At 41.5% G+C, this 25,090-nt stretch overlaps 1 protein-coding gene across 1 annotated transcript in view; it reads left to right on the plus strand.

The window, feature by feature from the left end:
- Nucleotides 1-25,090, plus strand: part of NUDT3 (nudix hydrolase 3) — a 125,507-nt gene that overhangs the window by 98,273 nt on the left and 2,144 nt on the right. The window contains exons 3-4 of the mRNA XM_047102607.1: nt 18,785-18,829; nt 23,633-23,717. Coding sequence (XP_046958563.1) covers nt 18,785-18,829; nt 23,633-23,717 — 130 coding nt within the window. The remainder of the gene's footprint in view (nt 1-18,784; nt 18,830-23,632; nt 23,718-25,090) is intronic.

Below are 25,090 nucleotides of genomic sequence, written 5' to 3' on the forward strand. Positions count from 1 at the left end.
GAAGCCCCACATCAGGCTCTGTGGTGGCAGCTCAGAACCTGGAGCCCACTTCAGATTCTTTGTCTCCCTCTCTCTGTGGCCCTCCCCTGGCTTGTGTGCTCTCTCTCTCTCTCTCAAAAATAAATAAACAAAAATTTTAAATTAAAAAATGTTTTTAATCTAATGTCAATGAATTTTACTGCTATCATTGATCACACCTCTTTTTCCCCTTTCTTTCTCTCTTCATGTATTCCTTTTGTGTGTTTTTTCACCTCGTCTGTTATTGGTTGACTACAGCATACTGGGAACTGCTTTTAAGAAAAGTAAAGAGTGTTATGTGTTTTAAAATTTTTTTTTCACACTTGAATGTTTTGCCTAATTATAGATTCCTTGAAAAGTAATCTTTTTCCTTAGGACTGTTGACTTCAAGCATTTGGTGTTGTAGAGGAAAAGTCTGGTATCAAATTATTTTTGCCCTGTGTAAATGCATGAAAACTTTCATCTACACTGAAACTCAGAAATGTCACTGGAGTCTGTCCCATATTTGATGAGCTCTTTTGATAAGAAGGTTTGTGTCTTTCCTTAGCTTCAGGAACTTTTCCTCTTTTTTTCTTTAATTATTGTCCCACCTTCATTACTTTTATTTTCTTTTGCTGAAACTTCTCTTTTATATTGTATTCCCTTATCCTTTTTATAGTTTTGATCTCCACATGTTTACCTGTGTGCTCGGAGAATTCTTCAAACTTTGACCTTCCAAATCTCTACTTTTCTGTTGTATTCAATTAGCTATCCATTGCCTTCTCTGGGACTATTGGTATGTAATAATAATGGTGATGTTATTTAGGATTTTTTTTGTTTTCACATTGCTCCCTATTTGTAATAGCCTGCCATTGGTTTAGAACTGTAATGTCTTCTTCAATCTTAGTGAATAAGAATTCAGTTTTTCTTATGATAACTGTTTCTTGAATTGTCAGATTGGTTCCCCTTTTGTTTTGAACTACTGCCTTTCCCTATATTTGACTTTTGTCTGAGTGCTCATTCTTAGACTGAACTCTGAGTTTGTTTCATAGTTGTGACTGAAATAAATATTTCCGGTAATAATGGATGTTTTCATTAGGGACAGTCTCTTTTTTATGTCTCTCTCTGTTTTTCTCCAGCTCATCTGCCCTCAGCAGTCATCCACCCTCTCCCAGCCTGCCAAGCTTGCTCCTTATACACTGATTGGTCTGGCAGGGCCCCTGTTCCCATACACTGCAGAATTAAAGTTCCGCTGATGGTTCATTCCCTGCTTTGTGCATGCAGAATTTAGTAAGACTGGGTGTGTGTGTTTGTGTGTCAGGGGCAATTGCAGGGAGTGTCAAGGGGCTGGAGTAGAAGATTCCTTTACTTTCTTCATAGGCTTCATCTGTCCTTGATGCTTTTCCATTTGCTCCATTCTTGCCTGCCCAGTCGTCTGCTGAGATTCAAAGTGTGTTGGTTGTTGTGGAAGGAAATTAAGACTATGAGAGTCAATATATGGGCACAGACCTGTCCATCTAAGAATGTTTCTTTTTTTTTTTTTTTAATGTTTATTTATTTTGAGAGAGAGGGAGAGCACAAGTGGGGAAGGGCAGAGAGAGAGGAAGAGAGAGAATCCTAAGCAGGCTCCGCACTATCAGTGCAGAGCCTGACACGGGGTTTGAACTCATGAACTGTGAGATCATGACCTGAGCCAAAATCAAGTCGGACACTCGACCAACTGAGCCACTTGGGCACCCCTAAGAATTTTGTTTTTTTTTTAAGATAGACTTTTCCCCTGAGTTCTAAAATTGTATCAGAATAATATTTTTGTGTGGTCCATGGCTTAAAAATAAAATAGAACTGGAACACTTAGAAAGAAAAGAAACATTCCTTAAGTAATTCCCTAAGGAAGAGCACACACTAAGTAATATCTTATTGTTTGCCTTATACTTTCATTGTCTCACTGAGGGTTTTGCCCTTCTAGTGAATTTTTTTTTTATTTAAAAAATTTTTTTAATGTTTATTCATTTTTGAGAGAGAGAGAGACAGAGCATGAGCGAGGGAGGGTCAGAGAGAGAGGGAGACACAGAATCCGAAAAAGGGTCTAGGCTCCAAGCTGTCAGCACAGAGCCCGATATGGGGCTCGGAACTCATGAGCTGAAGTCAGCACTTAACCAACTGAGCCACCCAGGTGCCCCTACCTAGTGAATGTTTTATATCAGCAGTCACATTTTTAAGTTCTAAAATGCCATTTTTATTCTTGGTTGCTTTTGCATACATTTTGTTCTTTTTTGGGATGCCACAGCCTCTCAAATTTCTTTAAAGATAATAACTAATTTTCTCTAAGTTTTCTTTTCTTTTCTTTTTTTTCTTTTCTTTTCTTTTCTTTTCTTTTCTTTTCTTTTCTTTTCTTTCCTTTCCTTTCCTTTCCTTTCCTTTTCTTTCTTTCTTTTTTTTTTTTTTTTTTTTTTTTTTTTTTTTTTGACTAGAGCTAGTTTTCATTTGCTCATTTTGATTTTTCCTTCCTTTCAATGATGCTCCTTGGATGTTGGGTGATCCGTGGGTGTCCTGTCCCAGTTAGGACTGAGTCCATTAGGACTGAGTCAGTAGCAGCACTGAATGGGAGATTTGTGTAAAGAGTGACCTGGAGGGAAGTGGGGCTGTCTTACCAGGAGCCAGCTGAAAGAATGCCACAATAGGTGGACTCTATTGGGGGGATATTTATGGATATATATGCTACAGTAGTTCTTCCTGTTTCTGTTTTTCTGCTTGGATTAGAGTTGTCTAGGTGATAGATGCCTGGCTCCAGGCCATTCTCCATGTGTGGGGATGGCTGTTTGGTATGTAGACATTCAACTTTCAGGACCCCTTCTCACTTCCACCCTGGGTTCCTGCCATATGCTATCCTGGAACCTCTCCAAGAGTCTGGAAGCTGAGCTACTTTTTTTGCTTTCCTTCATCTTTCCAACCCTCACTTATCACTTTGCATATTCTTGGAATTTTTTTTTAATGTTTATTATTTTTTTTTTTAATTTTTTTTTCAACGTTTATTTATTTTTGGGACAGAGAGAGACAGAGCATGAACGGGGGAGGGGCAGAGAGAGAGGGAGACACAGAATCGGAAACAGGCTCCAGGCTCTGAGCCATCAGCCCAGAGCCCGACGCGGGGCTCGAACTCACGGACCGCGAGATCGTGACCTGGCTGAAGTCGGACACTTAACCGACTGCGCCACCCAGGCGCCCCTTTAATGTTTATTTTTGAGAGAGAGGGAGGGAGGGAGGGAATGAGCAGGGGAGGGGCAGAGAGAGAGGGAGAGGGAGAGGGAGAGGGAGGGAGGGAGAGAGAGAGAGAGAGAGAGAGAGAGAGGAGAGAGAGAATCCCAAACAGGCTCCACGCCATCAGTGCAGAGCCTGATGTGGGGCTCAAACTCATGAACAGTGAGATCATGACCTGAGTCAAAATCAAGAGTCGAACGCTTAACCAGCTGAGCCACCCAGGCGCCCCTGGAATTTTCTTTAAAACCTCCTTTCTTCCGATAGCCACTTTCTAGTCTCACTTTGATTTTAATGAGGTCTCAGGAAGAAGAGATAATATACTTAGTCTACTACTATATTTTTTTAAGTTAAAAAAATTTTTTTAGAGTTCTATCTGTTTTTTTCCTTGACTCTTAAGTGATGTTGTGTTTTTTCTTACGTAATCTCTACATCCGATGTGGGGCTCGAACTCACAACCCCAAGATCGAGTCGCATGTTCCAGGCGCCCATAAATATTTTTGTTTCTCTAAGAGGCTAAAGGCAGATTTCTTGCTTTTAGTAGATTAAAAAAAATCTAAGTAGGTCACGATTTTTAAAATTCAGCCACCCTTATATTTAGCTCAAACACTAGCCACTTTTTAAAAGAACCCACTCTTTAGTCACAGAATTGAAATTTTATTTATTATTATTTATTTTAAACTGATTAAGAGTGGGTGCCTGGGTGGCTTGGTCGGTTGAGCGTCCGACTTCAGCTCAGGTCATCATCTCGTGGTTCGTGGGTTTGAGCCTTGTCTGGGGCTCTGTGCTGACAGCTCAGAGCCTGGAGCCTGCTTCAGATTCTGTCTGTCTGTCTGTCTGTCTGTCTGTCTCTCTCTCTCTCTCTCTCTGCCCTTTCCCCTCTCATGTTCTCTCTCTCTCTCCCTCTCAAAAAAAAAAAAACATTAAAAAAATTTTAACTTACTAAGAGAACCTAAAGGTTAGCCCTCTTTTACTGCAAATAACTCCTAAATTATGTTTTAATCATTGTTTTTAAAAACTAGAATAAAAGAAATCTCTTGACTCAATCTATCTGTTTACATTATCACATACAATTGCATGCTACCCATTGATGAATAGTTAATTCATTGGCTTAGTGAAGAGATTAGAATCTGCCCTGTTAGAGAATATAGTACTGTATTTAAGCTGGTTTGTGTTGGAACCCTGAATAGAAGCTGAATTGCTGGGAGAGGAGCCAATAGCCTTCTGCTAAATGAATGGAGTCCAGATGACTCTTCCAAACCAGTTGTACTTGCTTTCCTATCCAGCTTCACATTCCAGGAAAGGATTTTTACTCATTAGGAGGTATATCCACAGCGTACTTTCCATTGACTCCAATACCATCCACACTGGCTTTGGCAAATACTAAATGCAATTCTTGCCTCTGGAGGCTCCATAATCTTTAAACCACCAACAGCCACTGGACCTGGGTAGGTCTAACTGACCTGGCTGAGGTGCCACTTAACCAGCTTCCTCTTAATTCAGTGAACTTACAGATGCCAGCTGCCTAGCATTGAGCTTGCTACACAAATAAATTTAAGGACTCTGATTCTGATTCACCTTCAAGAGACCCCATGTGGCTCAGAAAAAGCTATGCTTCCAGGTTAAATATCACAATAAATGTAACTTGGTTGTACTTTAGACTTACTCATTAATAGGCACAAACTTGTATTAAAAAGAAAATAAAACTTGTCATATGTTTTCAAACACAGTAATACTAAATGACTAAGAATGAAGGGATGGTAAAAGGTGTATCTGGCAAATACTAATCAAAAGAAAACTTGGATAGTAATTACAATATTAAACAAAATAGAATGTAGGTGAAAAGCATTTAGGAGGGACAAGAGGGACATTTAATATTGATAAAAGAGACGGTCTGTCAAGATATACAGTGGTCATGAACTTATGTGCACCTACCAGACTTCATCTATATAAATCAAAATTGGCAGAGTTAGGGGGAAAAGTTGACAAATCTATAGCCATATTGAAGACTTTAAAACATCTCATCTAGAAACTGATAGAAAAGGCTACAAACAGTAGGAAAAATAGAAAGATTGAGTGATACCGTTAGCAAGGTTGATCAAACAGTTATATATGGAGAGAGAACCTTGCTTTCAACAAAGAATATGTAATTTTTTTCAAGCACACATGGAAGAATTATAAAATCCCAGCTATATAGTAAGCTATAAACAAAGTAATAAAAATTCTAGAGCAGCAATAATATAGACTACAGATCTTCCTCAACCTATGATGGGGTTATATCCTGATAAACCCCCTCATAAATAGAAAATGCTTTTAATGGGGCGCCTGGGTGGCACAGTCGGTTAAGCGTCCGACTTCAGCCAGGTCACGATCTTGCGGTCCGTGAGTTCGAGCCCCGCGTCGGGCTCTGGGCTGATGGCTCAGAGCCTGGAGCCTGTTTCCCATTCTGTGTCTCCCTCTCTCTCTGCCCCTCCCCCGTTCATGCTCTGTCTCTCTCTGTCCCAAAAATAAATAAACGTTGAAAAAAAAAATTAAAAAAAAAAAAAGAAAATGCTTTTAATACACTTAACCTCTTGAACATCATGTAGCTTAGCCTAGCCTACCTTAAACATGCTTAGAACCCTTACATTATAGCGTACTGTTGGGCAAAATCATCTCCTACACAGCCTATTTTATTTTATTTTAAATGTTTTTATTTTATCTTTGAGAGAGAGGGAGACACAGAATGTGAAGCAAACCCCAGGCTGTGAACTGTCAGCGCAGAGCCTGATGCAGGGCTCGAACTCACGGACCGTGAGATCATGACCTGAGCGGAAGTCAGATGCTTAACCAACTGAGCTACCCACGCGCCCCCTACAAAGCCGATTTTATAATAAAGTGTTGAATATCTCATGTAATTTATTGAATACTGGATTGAAAGTGAAAAACGGAATGGTTAAATGGGTACAGAATGGTGTGAGTGGTTGGTTGTTCACCCTCATGGAGCTGAGGCTCACTGTTTCTGTCCAGCATGACAAGAGAGTATCATACCACGTATCGCTAACCAGGAAAAGATCAAAATTCAAGGTACAGTTTCTACAGAATGTGTATCACTTTTGCACCATCATCATCGAAAACTCATAAGTCAGACCATCATAAGTTAGGGACCATCTGTATATACACTCTGACACGTGCAGTAAGATTAGAAATCAACAATAAAGCCAGCTTGACAGAGAAACATGAATTTGGAAACAGAAAAAAATGTTCTAAATAATTCTTGAGTTGAACCACAAATCACAATAAAACTTAGTAAATAGAGCCGAACAATTGAAAGCACTTCACATCATGACTTATTGGGTACAGCTCATTCAGTTCTTTGAGCCAAAGGGGCTTTTATTGGAAAGCAAAATAGACATTAAGTAAACTAAGCAATCGATTCAAGAAGCCAAAAACAAAAACAAAAACCAAACAAAAAACACAGGATATACTCAACCTAAGAGGATGGAAATAACCAGGAAAAAAGGGCAGAAATTAATAGAGGAAAATAGACATGATCAACAGAACCAAAAGTGGGTTACTTTTATTTTTCTAATAAAATAGACAAACCTTTTGCAGGACTTGTAAAGGAAATGAGAAAAGGCACCAACTAAAAACAAAATAAGAAATAACCATAGAATATAATAGAGTCTTTTAAGAGAATGCTATATAGAGCCATTAACACAAAAATTTGAAAACTTTGATAAAAATTTTCTAGAAGTTACCCCAATTTACTTAAAAATTAGAAAATCTTTGTATAGATTATTAATTTTTACCCAAATTGTTATCCACCCCACCAGCAAAAAAATACTAAGACTAATTGAACTTTGCCAAAATTTCCAAAATTACGTTTTTTTCTCTTAAAGAACTATTTCAGAAAGGAATAACTACACCTCATAAGATTATTATAATCTTGATCAGTGATCAGATCAAGATCAAACTTTTCTGTAAAAGGCCAGATAATAAATACTTGAGACTTTAGAAGCCATATGGTATCTGTCACCAAATATCCAATTCTGCTGTCATAACATGAATGAGCCATACACAGTACTTAACATGAGTGAGCATGGCTATGTTCCAATGCAAGTTTATTTATAGAAATCGATGGCAGGGGGCGCCTGGGTGGCTCAGTCCATTAGGCGTCTAACTTTGGTTCAGGTCATGATCTCGCGGTTTGTGGGTTAGGGCCCCATGTTGGGCTCTGTGCTGACAGCTCAGAGCCTGGAGCCTGCTTTGGATTCTTTGTCTCCTCCTCTCTCTGCCCCTCCCATGCTCATGCTTTGTCTCTCTCTGTCTCTCTCTGTCTCAATAATAAATAAACGTTAAAAAAAAATTTTTTTTTAATCGATGGCAGGATAGATTTGGCCCATGGGTTATAGTTTGCTGGCCCCCGATCTTAATAATTAAAAGTAGAAAGAAGGCAGCTCTTTGTGTCCACGGGTCCTGTCCCTGTACTTTAATAAAACCACCCTTTTGCACTGGAAAAAAAAAGAAAAGAAAAAAAAGTAGAAAGGAGCCATAAATTCTCACTTATGAACTTGGATACAAAAATCCCAAGCAAAATAAGAGCAAATAGAATCTAAAGCTCTCTCAAGATACCACACAACTAAATTATCCCAAGAGTACAAGTCTTAGAGAATACATTTATGTAATTTACTTCATTAAGAGATTAAAATTATCATCTCAGTAAATGAGGAAAAATTATTAAAATTCAATATCCAGGGGCGCCTGGCTGGTTCAGTCAGCAGAGCATGCAACTCTGATCTTGGGTCGTGAGTTCAAGCCCCACATTAAGGGATAGATTGTGCTTAAAATTTTTTTTTAAATCTTTAAGATAAAATTTGGGATCCATTCATCTTGAAAGTTATTAGCAAACTAAAAATAAAAGGAAGCTCCTTAACCTGATAGAATGTCTAATAAAACCTGTGGTAAGCATTATATTTTGAAACGGTCCATGTTCCCAACAGACAGGGAAAAGGCAGTTATGTTTGCTATAAGGCTACCATTTAATATTGAACTGAGGTCCTAGCCACTGAAGTAAGACAGAAATAAATACAAATTACAAATATTCCAAAGGAAGCTGCGGGGGTGCCTGAGTGGCTCAGTCAGTTAAGCGTCTGACTCTTGAGTTCGGCTCAGGTTATAATCTCACAGTTCAGTTTCTCGTCAGGCTCTGCACTCTCTCTCCCTCTCTCTCTTCTCCATTCCCCACTCATGTGTGCATGCTGTCTCTCAAGTAATAAACTTTAAGAAAAAAAAAAGCAAAATTGTCATTATTTGAAGATGATGTCATTATTAACTTAAAAAACCAAAGGAACACAACAGAAACTAGTAGATCTAGTAAGAGCATTTAGAAGGGTTGTAAAACATAAGATTAATATGCGGAAACCAGCAGTGTTTCTTTAAAAACAGTAATTGATTAGAAAATATGTGACTTTTAGGGGTGCCCGGGTGGCTCAGTTGGTTAAGCCTCAGACTTCAGCTCAGGTCATGATCTCATGGTTTGTGGATTTGAGCCCCACGTCGGGCTCTGTGCTGACAGCTCAGAGCCTGGAGCCTGCTTCGGATTCTGTGTCTCCCTCTCTCTCTGCCCCTCCCCTGCTCTCATGCGTGCCTTCTCTCTCTCCCTCATAAATAAGTAAACATTTAAAAATTTTAATTAAAAAAGGAATTATGTAACTTTTAATATGGCATTCGTAGCAATAAAACTAAACTAAAATGCCTTGCTGTAGACTAATAGAGTACAGGGCCTTTACAATAAAAATAATAATGGGGCGCCTGGGTGGCGCAGTCGGTTAAGCGTCCGACTTCAGCCAGGTCACGATCTCGCGGTCCGGGAGTTCGAGCCCCGCGTCGGGCTCTGGGCTGATGGCTCAGAGCCTGGAGCCTGTTTCCGATTCTGTGTCTCCCTCTCTCTCTGCCCCTCCCCCGTTCATGCTCTGTCTCTCTCTGTCCCAAAAATAAATAAACGTTCAAAAAAAGAAAATTAAAAAAAAAAAAAAGAAACAAAAATAATAAAACCTTCTGTTGAAGGAATGAAAAAAGACGTAAGTAAAGGGAGAGATACAGTCTGTTCTTGGATGAGAAGACTACATATTATAAAGGTATTTCTCAAATTAATCTAAAAATTCAATAATAAAACATCCCGAAAGGATTTTTGAGAGATCTGAAAAACTGATTTTTGAAATTTGTATGGAAGAATAAAGGTACCAAAATGGCTTTGAAGTTTTTGAAAAAGAATGGAGGATAAAGCTGTATTAATTAAAACCATGTGATATTAGTATATAAATTAATAACTAGATTAGTAAAATAGAATGATCTGTATGGGTCTATTCTGGAGTATCCAGACTACTGGCTATTGGGGAATAAATTCCCCTATTAATTTTGGTGGATCATATTATAAAACTCTTCAAAGTAGGGACGCCTGGGTGGCACACTTGGTTGGGGGTCCGACTCTTGGTTTCAGCTTGGGTCAGAATCTTACAGTATGTCAGTATGTTGGTTCAAGCCCCACATTGGGCTCTGTGCTAACAAGCAGAGCCTGCTTGGGATTCTCTCTCTCTCTCTCTCTCTCTCTCTCTCTCTCTCTCTCTCTCTGCCTTACCCTGCTCTCTGTTTCTCTCTCTCAAAATAAATAAACTTGAAAAAACTTCAGAATGTTAGAAAAAATGTGGGAGACTAAAAGAATACTAAACAGGCAAAAGGAAAAGATAAGCAAAATCAGCAATATCTAATAGAACATGTTTAGCAAAGGACATTAGAAATGAAGATAGAAATAAGTCAGAGAAAGACAAATACTGTATGATTTCACTCATATATAGAATTAAATAACAAAGGGCAAAAAGAGAGAGAGACAAACCAAGAAACAGACTCATAACTATAGAGAACAAACAGGTAGTTATCAGAAGGGGGGTGAGAGGGTGGGGAAATAGGTGATGGGCATTAAAGAATACACTTAGTGTGATGAGCAATGAGTAACATATAGAATTGTTAAATCACGGTATTGTACACTTAAAACTAATATAACACTGTATGCTAACTATACTGGAATTGAAATTGAAAAACAATAGAATTTTTAAAAAATGAAGTTAAAGGACAAGTGTCAGATTGGGAGCATGTATTTACCACAGAGAGTAAGTGTTAAGAAGATATCATTTCTGGGGTGCCTAGGTGGCTCAGTCAGTTGAGCATCCGACTCTTGATTTCAGCTTGGGTCATGATCCCAGGGTTGTGAGATTGAGTTCTGTGCTGTGCATGGGGTCTGCTTGGGATTCTCTCTCTCTCTCTCTCTCTCTCTCTCTCTCTCTCTCTCTCAATCTCTCTCTCTCTCTCTTTCTTTTTCTCTCTTCCTCTCTTCCCCTCTTCGCTGCTCGTGTGCTCACTCTTGCTCTCAAATAAATTTTTTAAATATGTAATTTCTGAAGATCACTGCAATCAAATAAGAAAAATGGATAAACAGTATGAATTCCCAGAAGAAATTTAAATGCCCACTAAACAGGAAAAAGTACACAGAAAACTTATGCAATATAATTTCATATTCATTATGTTGACTTTAAAAGGCTGACAACAAAGACCATCCTCTTGTTAAAGAGGAACAAGAGTGATGGGAACTGGTACATTGCCTGTGTACTCGAATATACCAGGTAGTTATTGCCATATGAGAAACTATCCCAAAACTCAATGGCTTAAATTAGTTAAGTATTGACTATTACAGGGGCGCCTGGGTGGCTCAATCAGTTGAGCGTCCAACTTCAGCTCAGGTCATGATCTCAGAGCTTGTGGGTTCGAGCCCGACATCGGGCTCTGTGCTGACGGCTCGGAGCCTGGAGCCCACTTCGGATTCTGTGTCTCCCTCTCTCTGCCCCTAACCCACTCACATTCTGTGTCTGTCTCTCTCAAAAATAAATAAACATTAAAAAAAAATTTTTTTAAGTATTGATTATTACACACAGACCCATGGGTCTGCTTCTAGTGTCTACTCCGATGTCTGTGGCCAGCTCTGGGTCGAGTAGGCAGCTCTGCTGGTTTTAGCTGGGCTCTCACAGTGGGAGGTTAGCTGGCTCTAGGCTGCTTTGGAACACCCTCAGCTGAGACAGGTCTTTCATTCTTTTTTTTTTTTTTTTTTTTTTTTTTTTTTTTTTTTTTTAGTGTTTGTTTATTTTTGAGAGAGACAGAGACGGAGTATGAGCAAGGGAGGGGCAGAGAGAGAGGGAGACAGATTCCGGAACAGGCTCCAGGTTCCGAGCTGTCAGCACGGAGCCCGGCACAGGGCTCGAACTCACAAACCACGAGATCATGACCCGAGCGTGACGCTTAACCAACTGAGCCACCCAGGTGCCCCTTTCATTCTTCAGGAGAGTAGCTCTTGTGGCGATGGCAGAGTTCCAAGAGAAAAAGTAGAAACTCGAGACCTCTTGAGGCCTAGGCTTGGAACTGGTATGCCATCCTCCTGCGTTCTGTCGGCCAAAGCAAGTCATAAGGCCAGCCTTGTATAGGAGTAGGTTAATAGATCCTGTCTCTTGATAGGAAGAGCTGTAAAATTACATTTCAAAGGATGTGGATACAGGAAGAGGTGAGGAATTGCACTCATTTCTGCCACTGATGTACTGCATAGAAGAACTTGATAATATGTGGGAAAATTGGAGGTACCTATCATATGATCCAGAAACTCCCATACATGGTAGGTAGCAAGGATATCTACAAGAAAGGTTTTGGGTTTGTTTTCGGTTTTTTGTTAAAGTGTTTTTCATAATAGCAGGACTAAATGTCTAGCAACAAGTAAATGGATTAATTGTGGCAAATTCCTAAAGTAGAATACTGTTCAACAACTAAGATGAATTAACTAGAACTATATGTTTCAATATATCTAAGACTCAGAATCATGATACTGAGGGGGAAAGGTTGCAGAAGATATTATCTTTTTTTTTTTTTTTTTTTTTTTTTGAGAGAGAGCAGGCACACGTTTGGGGGGTGGGGGGCAGGCAGAGAGAGAGAGAGAGAGAGAGAAATCTCAAGCAGACTCTGTGTCCAATGTGGAGCCCAGCGGGGCTCAATCCCACGATCCTGGGACTGTGACCTGAGCCAAAATCAAGAATCAGGCCCTCAACCAACTGAGCCACCCAGTTGCCCCACCCTAATCCTTTTTTTTAATTGAGTAAAGAAACATACAGAAAACACTATTTACCATGAATAGTGGGTATATACCTAAGTAGTACAAGTGTAAAGACATGCAGGAGAATGATAAACACCAAATTCAGGTCAGTAGCTACCTCTGAGGGCTGGGGAGTACCCAAGGGGCCTCGGTTGTACCAGCAGTTTTATTTATTTCTTTAAAAAAAAATACACAAAATGATACATTACTATTATTATTTTATTTACTTTTTTGATGTTTGAAATATTTCATTTAAAAAACAAAACGGGCACCTCGGTGGCTCAGTTGGTTAAGCGGCCAACTCTTGATTTCAGCTCCCGTCGTAATCTCACGGTCGTGAGATCAAGCCCTGCGTTGGGCTCCTCACTGGGCATGGAGCCTGCTGAAGATTCTCTCTCCCCCTCTCTCCGCCCCTCCTCTCTCTCTCAGAAACAAAACACTCTGGGATGGGATATCACTGGACTTAGTACAGTGGCTTCCCATCTGCTTTCCTCTGTCTTCACTGTGATTCTTTCCTTCTGTAATTTAAGTTTGGCAGGTACCAGAAAGGTATGTGCATTAAGACAATATATTTGGGTTCATGGGTTTCCTCATACAGACACTTGCATTAGAGTCGCTGCCCTGAGCTCCTTTTGGGTCTGGGTTTATTGCTTTAATAGAGCAAGCTTTTCTACCACATTGCCCTTGAATGTTCAGAATCTTTGTTTTGGGATGCTCAGTCTTCCTCTGAGAGCTGCCTTCTAAATCAAAGGAAGTAGCAGGAAGCGTGCTGATACAGGATCACAATACCTGACTAAAAAAGGGGCTTCAGCCATACTGGTAATTTTTCTCACATGAGAAGTTCAGAAGCTGGACATTTCCCTCCTTGCTTCAGCAGTTCAGCCACCTCAGGACTTTGGCTCGATTCTCATCGGTTCTCATCGATTCTCTTGCCCTCCCCCTTACAATCACAAGATGACTGACCGTAGCAGCTCCAAGTTTCAGGTCCCCGCTTCACAAGCAAGGTGTAGGGTTTCTTTTTGTGTAGCTCTTTTTATCATGGTGGGAAATCTTTCCCATAAGCCCCCAAGGGACATCTTCTCAGAAGCCACTGACCCAGAAGTGGGTCACGGCACACCTGGACCTGTCACTGCAGAGGGGAGCGGAACTCCCTGCGCCATACCGGGAGGGCCACAGCCCTCATCTGAACAGGATCTGGGTCTTACTGGCAGCCAAGTGGAAGGAATGTCTGTGGGTTAGACATCCATCATGTCTGCCAGAATGTCCGCCTTACAGTGAAAAATAGCTTTCGGAAGGTGGCGATCCGCTTTGTACCCCCCCAAACTAACAACAAAGCCAGACCATTTTAGGGGCATTCTCAAAGGCCCATCCATGCTAGTGGCTCTGCCGGAGTGTCGTGTACACACTCGGAGAGCTTACTAGAAGGAAAGATGGGATCCCTGGAGTCAACCTGGTTGGTACTTCCAATCTCAATAAAACACCCCACAGGGAAAAAAGACATTTGTGGGTGTTTTTTTTCTTTTTTCTTTTTTCTTTTTTCTTTTTAAAAGGTAGGCAGTTGGACGCCTGGTGGCTCAGTCCGTTAAGCATCCGACTTCAGCTCAGGTCAGCGTCTCACGGTTTGGGGGTTCAAGCCCCACATTGGGCTGTCAGCACAGAGCCCGCTTTAGATCCTCTGTCCCTTTCTCTCTCTGCCCCTCCCCTGCTCGTGCTCGCTTGCTGTCTCTCATAAATAAATATTTTTTAAAAGAGGGTTTTCATTTTTTTTAACTAATTTATTTATTTTGAGAGAGAAAGAGAGGGAGAGAGGCAGAGAGAGGGAGAAAGAGAATCCCAAGCCGACTCCACACCATCAGCGCAGAGCCCAGTGTGGGGCTCGAACTCAGAACCGTGAGATCATGACCTGAACCAAAAACCGAGTCGGACGCCCAACCTGAGCCGCCCAGGCGCCCAATAAAATTTTTTTAAAAATTAAAAAGTAGGCAGTTGCTCAAATTATTTTTGTTATCTAGACCTAAAGTGCTAGAATTGATGTTTTATACTTTGAAGTTCAAGGAAGCACTTGCCTGCATATGGTTGAATAGCAAAGGGCGATAGATACTTTATTTGGAATTCTTACTACTAGCTAAGATGGGCTTTTAAATAAAGACTCTGCCTCTGGATTAGGGGCTTTTGACATGTGAATTGGAATTATAACTGCTTTTGTATGATTTTAAGAAGAACGGGTTCATGCCAGCACCGACTAGACCAAACTTACATATGCCCCAAATCAGATCTATCCCCGATGTCTGAGCCAACTCTCTGTCTCATGTGACCCTGACACCTACCCCAACTCGCAGGCAAGAATCATGTGAGAGATAAAAATAACTCTCTCCTGTTGCTTGTGGCAGCAGTTGAGCGGGAGCTAGCTCAGAGTTAATTGGACTATGGAGAATCGTGAAAACGTTAAATAGTTGCAGTGAACTCTGTCTTGAAGGACCTTTGCCTCTGAGGAATCTCCCTCTTGCTCAGCACTGTGACTTTAAAGAACTGAAATCCTCTTTCTTACTCGAGAGGCACCTCCTCTTAAGGAAACTGCTTAATCTCAATTTAGAAGCTGGTAAACATAAGAACATTCCTTTGCTTTTCACCATAGAATCACTGGTAGGATCACCTTAGATAGAATTCTCCAAAGTGGGGGCACCTGAGTCGCTCAGTTGGTTAAGCGTCTGACTCTTGGCTTTTTGGCTCAGGTCATGATCTCATGGTTTGGTGAGTTCAAGCCCTGTGTCAGGCTCTGCACCGGGGGCACGGAGCCTGCTTGGGATTCTCTCTCTCCTTGTCTCTGTCTCTCCCCCACTCGCACTGTCTCTGTCTCTCCCAAATAAATAAGATAAAACAAAACTTGAAAAAGAATTTTCCAAAGTAGATCCCTTAAATATTGGTATAAAACTGGAAACACAGAGACAAATAAAGCTATTGTTAATTTCTACAACTTGACAGTTAATTAGAAGTGAAGAGAAATGTCACTGAAATTTAACGTCCAGGTGGCAGCATTATTTAATTTACACTAACCTTGATAAGAAAGCATCTGTTTTGGGGCGCCTTGGGTAACTCAGTTGGTTAAGCATCCAACTCTTAATCTCGGCTCAAGTCATGATCTCATGGTTTGTGAAGTCTAGCTCCATGTCAGGCTCTGTGCTGACAGTGTGGAGCCTGCTTGAGATTCTCTCGCTCCCTCTCTGCCCCTCTCCTGCTCGTGCATGCATATGCACATGCTCTCTGTGTCTCTCTCAAAACAAATAAGAATTTTTAAAAATGCATCTGCTTTATAAAGAAAACTGTTTTGTGTTTTTTCCAACTGCCTATGGCACAGTAAATCATAGATATATGTTGGTATTGAATGCAGAAGATACTGTTAAAAGTTTTAAATAAATTATATTGAGTTGTCATAATGTTAAATTAGTTGTGCCCTTAAAAATTGAAGGTCATTTTCTAAACTTTTGGTTTCTTTAAGAAAAAAAAATTAGGGGCACTTGGGTGGCTCAGTTAAGCATCCGACTCTTGATCTCAGCTCAGGTCTTGCTCTCAGGGTCCAAGCCCCACATTGGGCTCCGCACCAGGCATAAAGCCTACTTTAAAAAATAGGGGCGCCTGGGTGGCTCAGTCAGTTGGGCGTCCGACTTCGGCTCAGGTCATGATCTCACAGTTCATGGGTTCGAGCCCCACGTCGGGTTCTGTGCTGACAGCTCAGAGCCTGGAGCCTGCTTCAGGTTCTGTGTCTCCCTCTCTCTGCCCCTCCCCTGTTCACACTCTGTCTCTGTTTCAAGAATAAATAAACATTAAAAAAAATTTTTTTAATAAAAAATAATTGAACCGTTAGAACTACTGAAGAGAACTTTCTCTACTTTGTGGAAGAGCAATGTGAATGATGGCCTGTGTGAACCTCTGTGAATCTCCTTAACCCCCTTCCTTCCCTCCCAGCCTGACAGCCTTGCCCTTAGTCGCTATCAGTGGGGACCTGTCACTGTGCAGGAGCACAGCTAAATTGATCTGAGCTTTTGGGCTGCCTGGGATCAGGGTACAGAATTGGCTTTCTAGCCTAAGCTGGCCTGCCATCTTGTCCCACTTGTTCAGGCAGCTTCATTGGTTAATTCATGAAGTACAATCTAACTTCTTAGCTCGCCGTGGAGTGCAGTTATCTCTAAAAATGTAGAAAATCAGTTTAGTAGCACCTGGCTGGCTCAGTCAGTGGAGCAGGTAACTCTTGATCTTGGGGTTGTGAGTTTGAGCCCTACACTGGATGTGGAAATTACTTTAAAAAAAATAATATATTTTTTTAAAGGTGGTTTTTTGTTTTTTTTAATGTAGAGAATCAGTTTAAATAAGAAAGGGTAGACGTTTCTATTTGAGTAGACTCAAAAGCCACAGAGGGGAAAGAATGGGTAGGAACTGAAACAAGCATGTTGGCAAGAGAAAGGAAAAGGATTCTTTGGCACATAAATAGCAAAAATTAATTTCAAAGTATAACCTACCTAGGAGTCTTGCCTTTAAATTGGCTTCTGTTGTTTTTATTACTAAATATCTCTAGAGAACTTTTAGAGCACTCATTTTAAAATTTTGTTCATTCTCTACAAACTTAATGAGCACCTAATTTTTAGTTTATTGTACAAATAACATGGCAATGATAATAGGAAATAAGTTACAGCATTCCCCAGGCATTTCCAGAGATTTCTCCTTCCCTTATTATCTCTCCCCACTTCTGCCCCTAGCATAGACAGATAAAAAAAAATATAAAAAGCAAAAGCTAAAAAAGACATAGCCTGGCTCAAAAGCAAGGTGGACACCATATCCACAGATCAGAAACAGTAGAAGTGCTGAATATCATGGAAGAGCTGCAGCCGGCCTGGCCTTGGGTGGTCAGACCCCTTGCAGTCAGGGGAGCCCAAGTTCCCAACGGAAAGGATACCAGGAGCTGAGACTTCCATTTTGAAAAAAAAAATTTTTATTTTTTAAAATTTTTTAAATTTTTTTATTTTTATTTTGTTTATTTTTGAGAGAGAGAGAGAGAGAGAGAGAGAGCACAAGTGGAGGATGGGCAGAGAGAGAGGGAGACACAGAATCCAAAGCAGGTTCCAGGCTCTGAGCTGTCAGCACAGAGCCCGACACGGGGCTCGAACTCACGGACCATGAGATCATGACCCGAGCTGAAGTTGGACGCTCAACCGACTGAGCCACCCAGGCGCCCCAGGAGCTGAGACTTTTAGAAAGATGTGGGCCTGCGTAGAGAGGGGACACAGACCCAGTGCACACTACAAGATGGAGCCAAACCACCCCCGAATTCCATGACTCTGCCTGTGGTATTCCCTGTGTCACCTTGGAGCAGGAGCCCTTAAACTGTCGCTTTAAGACCAAGCTTTGGAGAGCTTGGTGAAAGCAGCCTCACAAGGAAGCTCTTCACTAATTGGAATATAAGTTTACTTGAGATGAAGTGAATTTTATAGCATGGCCTGACAAGGAACTGAAATATGTTCAGGGTATTCAAAATTAAAGAAAGAATAACTTCCGTTTTAAAAGAACAAAAAAATCATGGAAACAAAGGCATACATAATGGAAACAGATACGTAAAGAACAGGTAGAAATGAGTAAAATCAAATGACTAGAGATGGGACAGCTGTAGTTTAGATTCATTTGAAAAGAAAATTAAGTAATTGGAATAGACTGAAAAATTTACCTATGATGCATCAGAAAATCTTTTAAAAAATGCCAAAGGGCCAATGGAAGATACAGAGTATATAAAGGCCTGCCACTGTGTAAAGTTGCCCCCTCCCTGTCACTGTTCTGTTTGTCACCTTGTCCTGCGCATCTCTGTCAATACCTGTCACTAGCAGAATCACCACATTTGTGTATTTGTTGATTTACTCTTTACCGAGTTTCTATACAGTATGCTGTCTGGGGCATACTGTATAAAGACAGCCAAGAATAGGTAAGATAAGGATCTTGCTCTCGTGGGTCTTGTGTTCTAGCCTATTCATCACCATACCTCTGGCACATACACTGTTATCTGGCTCAAATTAGCATTCAGTGTATTTGTTAAGTGAATGGATTAATTAATGAAGTAATTAATCTCTCAAAATACCTTCTGTGTGCCTCCATGGCCTTGATTATCTGATATGTTTGGCCAGCTTTGCAGTGGGGAGAGAGACGGGGAGGAGATGAGAGAAATCCTCCCTCCCCAGAGTACACCCTGCTCTTACCAGTCTGTGACACACAGGAAATAGTGGTGACCTCCAGAGACCTGGAGTTCACCTAACATGTGTCCTCTTCAGAATGAGACCAGCAATGTGAACAGTATTAATGTGTTAATTTTTCTTTTTCACTTTTCAGGCTGGAGTAAAAGGGACATTGGGAAGATTAGTTGGAATTTTTGAGGTAAGTCAGTTAAAATCTTTGGTGCAATTGGTATCATATTAGTAACCATATTGTGTTGTGTGTGTGTGTATGTATACACACACACATACACAATGTATATATATACATACACACATATACGCACACACACACACACACACACACATATATATACATGCATGTATACATGTATATATACATACATATCTTTGTCTTAGTCCATTTGGGCTGCTGTAACAAAACAGTGGCTTATAAACAATAGAAATTGATTCCTCACAGTTTTGGAGGTTAGGAAGTCCCAAGATCAAGGCACCAGCAGATTCAGTGTCTGATGAGAACCACTTCCTGGTTCATAGTTACAGTTTCTCCTGCTATCCGAAAGTAGGGTGTTTGTATGCAACCTTTTGTAAGTTGAAGTGATAAGAAGTGAATAAGCAATTAATTTATATGCAGCCTTTTTTTTAGCATTTCCAGAACCAAAACAGTACCTCTCTCAGGCTTTTCTTATACCTCAGGACACATCTTGTTAACGGACGCGCAAAGTAAATCAAGATAAAGCACAGATGCTCACAGCCTCATTTCAAAGCCTTTGCGGCTTGATGAGGAAATGCCGAGTGTCGCTCCCGGGGAAGGAGTTTGGGGGTGCCGCTCCCCACGTTCCAGATGTGCACTGCCGCTCTCGTGGCTCGCTGCAACATAAATGCTAAATGGTGGTTTTGCTTTTCACCTCTTTTTTATAAAAGCAAAACTCCGGATTTCTTTCAGTTAGCAGAAACAGGTACTAATGTAGGTCTTCCGTAAAAGTGAAGCGTCATACCTAGAACTTTTGAAAAGCAGCACATTCCAGTAGCTGTCTCTCTACATGTTCTCACATGGCAAAAGAGGGAAGGTTGCTCGCTGGGGTCTCTATCATGGCACCAATCCCATTTGTGAGGGTCAGCGCTCCTCACCTAATCCCCTCCCAAAGGCTCTCTCCTAATGCTATCCCATTGGGAATTAGGATTTGGGCCTCTGAATTGTGGGGGGTGTAAACATTCAGTCCGTTATAGTCTCAATCTAGCATAGATGCTGTCTTTGTTTCACCGACTTTTCAAAACAAAGCAGCACCAGCAGAGAATAACTTGCTTTCTTCTTTAAACTCCCATAGTCTCCTCCAAACAAATAGAATTATTTGTAAGTGCAGGCATACCTCAGAGATACTGCAGGTTCAGTTCCACACCACCGCAATAAAGCAAATATTGTGATAAAGCAGGTCAAATGTTTCTTTGTTTTTGGTCAGTGCATATAAAAGTTGTATTTACACAATATGTAGTCTGTGAAGTGTATACATACACTTAGAGTACGTATGTTAACATATATACCTTTATTTAAAAATACTTTATTGCTGGGGCACCTGGGTAGCTCAGTTGGTTAAGCGTCTGACTCTTAGTTTCAGCTCAGGTCATGATCTCACGGTTTGTGAGTTCGATCCCTGCATTAGGCTTTGTACTGACAGCATGGAGCCTGCTTGGGATTCTCTCTCTCTCTGCCTCTCCCCCACCCACACGCACACGTGTGCTCTTTCTCTCTCTAAATAAATAAACTTCAAACCCTTTATTGCTAAAAAATGCTAACCATTGTGAGCTTTCATCAAGTTAAGTTATAATCTTTTTGCTGGGGGAGGGTCTTGCCTCCATGTTGATGGCTGCTGGGCTGATCCAGGGTCATGGTTGCTGAGAGTTGGGGTGGCTGTGGCAATGCCTTAAAATAAGTTTGCTGCATCGATCAACTCTTCCTTTCATGAACAATATCTGTGTAGCAGGCAATGCTCTTTGTTAGCATTTTACCCACAGTAGAACTTCTTTCAAAATTGGAGTCAGTCCTCTCAAACCCTGCCACTGCTTTATCAACTACATTTATGGAATACTCTGAATCTTCTGTTATCGTTTCAACAGTCTTCATAGCATCTTCACCAGGGGTAGATTCCATCTCAAGAAATCACCTTCTTTGCTCATCCACGAGAAGCAACTCCTCATCTGTTAAAGTTTGATATGAGCTGGGCAGTCCTGGGTGGCTCAGTCAGTTAAGTGTCTGACTTCGGCTCAGGTCACAGTCTCGCGGTTCGTGAGTTCAAACCCCACATCGGGCTGTGCACTAGTGGTGTGGAACCTGCTTGGGATTCTCTCTGCCCCATCCCCACTTGCACGCTCTCTCTCAAAATAAATAAATAAGTGGGACACCTGGGTGGCTCAGTCAGTTAAGCGTCCTACTTCGGCTCAGGTCATGATCTCACAGTTTGTGAGTTCCAGCCCCACGTCGGGCTCTCTGCTCACAGCTCCGAGCCTGGAGCCTGCTTTGGCTTCTGTGTCTCCCTCTCTCTCTGCCCCTCCCCTGCTCTCACTCTGTCTCTGTCTCTGTCTGTCTCTCTCTGTCTCTCTCAAATTAATTAATTAATTAAAAAATTAAAGAACTAAAGATGTTTAAATAAATAAGTAAAGTTTAAAAAAAAAGTTTGATAATGAACTTGCAGCAGCTCAGTCCCATCTTCAAACTCCACTTCTGATTCTAGTTCTCTTGCTGTGTCCACCATATCTTCAGTTATTTCCTCCACTGAAGTCTTGAACCCCTCAAAGTCCTTCACAAAGGTTGGAGTCAACTTCTTCCAAACTCCTGTTAATGTTGGTATTTTTACCTTTTTCCATGAATTACCAGTGTCCTTGAGGGCATCTAGAATGGTGAATCCTTTCCAGAAGGTTTCCAGTTTACTTTGGCCAGATCCATCAGAGGAATCACTATCTATGGCAGCTGTAGCCTTATGAAATGTATTTCTTAAATAGTAAGGCTTGAAAGTTGAAGTCGCTCCTTGACCCATAAGCTGTGGGATGGATGTTTTGTTAGGCATGAGAACATTAATCTCAGTGTCCATCTCCATCAGAGCTCTTGGGTGACCAGGTGCACTGTCGATGGCAGTAATATTTTGAAAGGAATCTTTTTTTTTTTCTGAGCAGGAGGTCTCAGCAGTGGGCTTAAAATATTCAGTAAACCATGTTGGAAACAGATGTGCTGTCATTCAGTCTTTGTTCCATTTATAGAGCACAGGCAGGGTAGATTTAGCAGAACTTTGAAGGGCCCTAGGATTTTTGGAATGGTCATTGACCATTGGCTTCAACTTTGAGTCACCAGCTACCTCTAAACAGAGAGTCAGTCTGTCCTTTAAAGCTTTGAAGCCAGGCATTGACCTCTCTAACTATGAAAGTCCTAGGTAGCATCTTTTTCCAATAGAAGGTTGAAAATCTGTTGTTGAGTGTAGTCACCTTCATGATTGATTTTAGCCGGACCTTCTGGACAACTTGCTGCAGCTTCCACATCAGCACCTGCCGCTTCCCCTTGCGCTGTGGTGGGAGGGAGACGGCGTCTTTCCTTAAACTTCATCAACCAAGACTTTCTTCTGCAGCGTCCCCACCTCTCTCAGCCTTCATAGAATCGAGAGTTAGGGCCTTGCTCTGGAATAGGCTTCGGCTTCCGGGAACGTTACGGCTTCTTTGATCTTCTATCCAGACCACTCCAACTTTCCCCATATCGACAATAAGGCTGTTTGGCTTTCTTGTCATGCGTGTGTTCACTGGAGTAACGCTTTTGATTTCCTTCAAGAACTTTTCCTTTGCGTTCACAAGTTGGCTAACTTGTACAAGTGGCCTAGCTTTCAGCCTTTTTTGGCTTTCCACATGCCTTCCTCACTGAGCTTAATCATTTCTAGCTTTTGATTTAAAGTGAGAGTAAGAGACACAATTCTTTCTCTCCCTTGAACATTTAGAGGCCACTATGGGGTTATTGATTGGCCTAATCTTAATTTTGTTGTGTCTCAGCAAATAGGGAGACCCAAGAGAGGGAGGATGACAGGGAGGGGCAGGAATGGCCGGTCAGTGGAGCAGTCAGAGCACACACATTTGTCAGTTAAGTTCACTGTCTTACAGGAGTGTCGTTTGTGGCACCCAAAACAATTACAATAGTAACATCAAAAATTATTGATCACAGATCACCATAGCAAATATAATAATAATAAAAAGTCTGAAACACTGTGAGACTTACCAAAAGGATAGACACGAAGTGAGCAAGCACTGTTAGAAGAATGGCACCTATGGGCTTGCTCGATGCAGCGTTGCTGTAGACGTTCGAGTCGTAAAAAAGCAGTCGCTGTGAAGCACAATGAAAGAAGGTATGCCCAGATTACTTACCCCGTCCCTACCTCTCTTCCTCTTCTCTCAGGGTGTGAGGAGGGCAGATAAGTGTAGAGAAGACAGGAGGAAAAAGAAGATCCGAGTCACTATCGCAGAGGTGGAAGAAACAAGGAAATAGGCCGGGGTAGAGGTTTGGAGGGAGGCGGAAGCAAGTGAGAAATCGGGAATAGAGATGAGCAAGGTTAGCAGAAGGGGAGATGCGTGACGTCAGAGCTCACTTGCACTGATAGAACCCCCGCCACCCACAGCCTCTTCTCCTTGTGTTTCAGCGAGTTAAATTTACTTGGTGCCTTTTGCATGAGAGATCACAAACTTCATTCTCACAGCATTCCTGTGAGGTTGTACTGAGGGGAAGGGGAAAGAAAAAAGAGATTAAAGCCTCGGCTTTAGAAGCCCAGCCAAAGAGCACAACCTTAAATGCAAGTGTGGCCTGTTCTAAATAGGCCATCTGGCACCATTCCCTGTATGATTGATTGTAGGACAATTAAAAGTGAAAGGAATCCTTGTATCTGCGCTCTGGACATATGGCTAAGAGTGTGTTTCACTTAAGTAATCTCAGCTCTCTAAGGGAAAGCTGTTTCTCTGTCCTTCTCTCTTTGCCCTTCAGAACCAGGAGAGGAAGCACAGAACGTATGTCTATGTGCTCGTTGTCACAGAAGTGCTGGAAGACTGGGAAGATTCAGTTAACATTGGTAAGTTGTCCCTAGATAGCCTCCAAAATGCTCCCCACAACGGGCCCTGGCCCACAGGTCGTCACCCAAAGCCAGAAGCGAGCCTGATAAATGAAATAATAGAAGGATACGTTTAATGACACAAACATGTCCATTTTGAACTTGTGAAAGTTAGTATTTTGAAGTGTTTAAAAGGAAGTTGAAGTTGGGTACATGGTCCACAAATAGAAACATAGCACGTAAAAATAAGAAAAGACTGTTTCTAAAGTCGAATCGGACCCTCCTCAGCAGGTACCGACCCTCCTCCACAATGCTGGCCACGAAACCCCGCTGAGAGCAGACCCTCAGTTGTTCCTTGTGATGATGCTTGTTCACATGGTTGGGGAAAGCTGTTGGTTTGGTAGGGTGAGCCTCTCCCTCCAGAGTCATTTAATAGACACGGAGTCGTGGGAGTAGTTTCCGGTGTTAGTCCTATTACCCTTTGGGTGCCCCTGCCTTTCTCCTAAGGAGCCGTTTTCTTTGATCTCTCAAATCACTATTGGATGTGTATCTTTTGAACTAAAAACATAGGTGATCTAATGGTTGGTTCATGGTTTAACCTTTTGCCTCTAAAGGAAAGTATATTCTAGAAAAGTGTAATATTAATTTAACAACGTCTGTTATAATCGGCAAACGGATAAAATTCGCTTGCTAGAACCTCTCCCTTTATTGTGTGTATGCGCTTTGCCACCATGGCCCTCACACTGCTGATCGGGGCATCTCACAGCCCTTCAGCTTTTAACGGCTTCGTATCTGGTAAGGATGCAGTATGCTTAAGTAAATAAATTCAGTGGGGGTTATTAAAAATAGACTCCTTGACAGCCAGTGCTAGGGCTTTAAAAGGAGACAGAGATGAGTGTGGTGTGGCCCTGTCCTCAGAGCACTCTGTCAGGCGGGAGTCACACACTTGTGAGAGGAATTTTCAAGGTACCATTGCTCTATTAATATCCAACAAGCCTTTCACCTTGTACTACTTCTGAGAACTGAAATAATGAAATAATCTAAAATATGGAGGCTAAATCTGCAAGCCTTCCTTCCAGTGAGCCTTTTCCAGGTGGAAATTGGGTCTTAAATGGACACCTCCGTGAAGGATAAGTGAGCTAAGGCACACTCGTCTGATGGAATGTCACGCAGCTGTTAAACGCGGACTTACGAAAGCTAGCGTACCACGGGGAGGTGCTTATGAATTGGTGTTGGTGAGTGAGGAAAGCAGGGTACCGACTGATACACACATGACTTAGAGCTACTTTAAATAGGAATTTGAAATGAAAACAAAAACGAGGGACTGGCTTTGACCTACAGAATTGGCAGTGACGAAAGACAAGGTAGCCGTGCTGGCGGGGTGGGTGAGAACG

Source organism: Lynx rufus, unplaced genomic scaffold (genome assembly GCF_022079265.1).
Source record: "Lynx rufus isolate CCGP_SWC_20201006 ecotype Redwood Valley unplaced genomic scaffold, mLynRuf1.p SCAF_6, whole genome shotgun sequence".
Classification (NCBI taxonomy): Eukaryota; Metazoa; Chordata; class Mammalia; order Carnivora; family Felidae; genus Lynx; species Lynx rufus.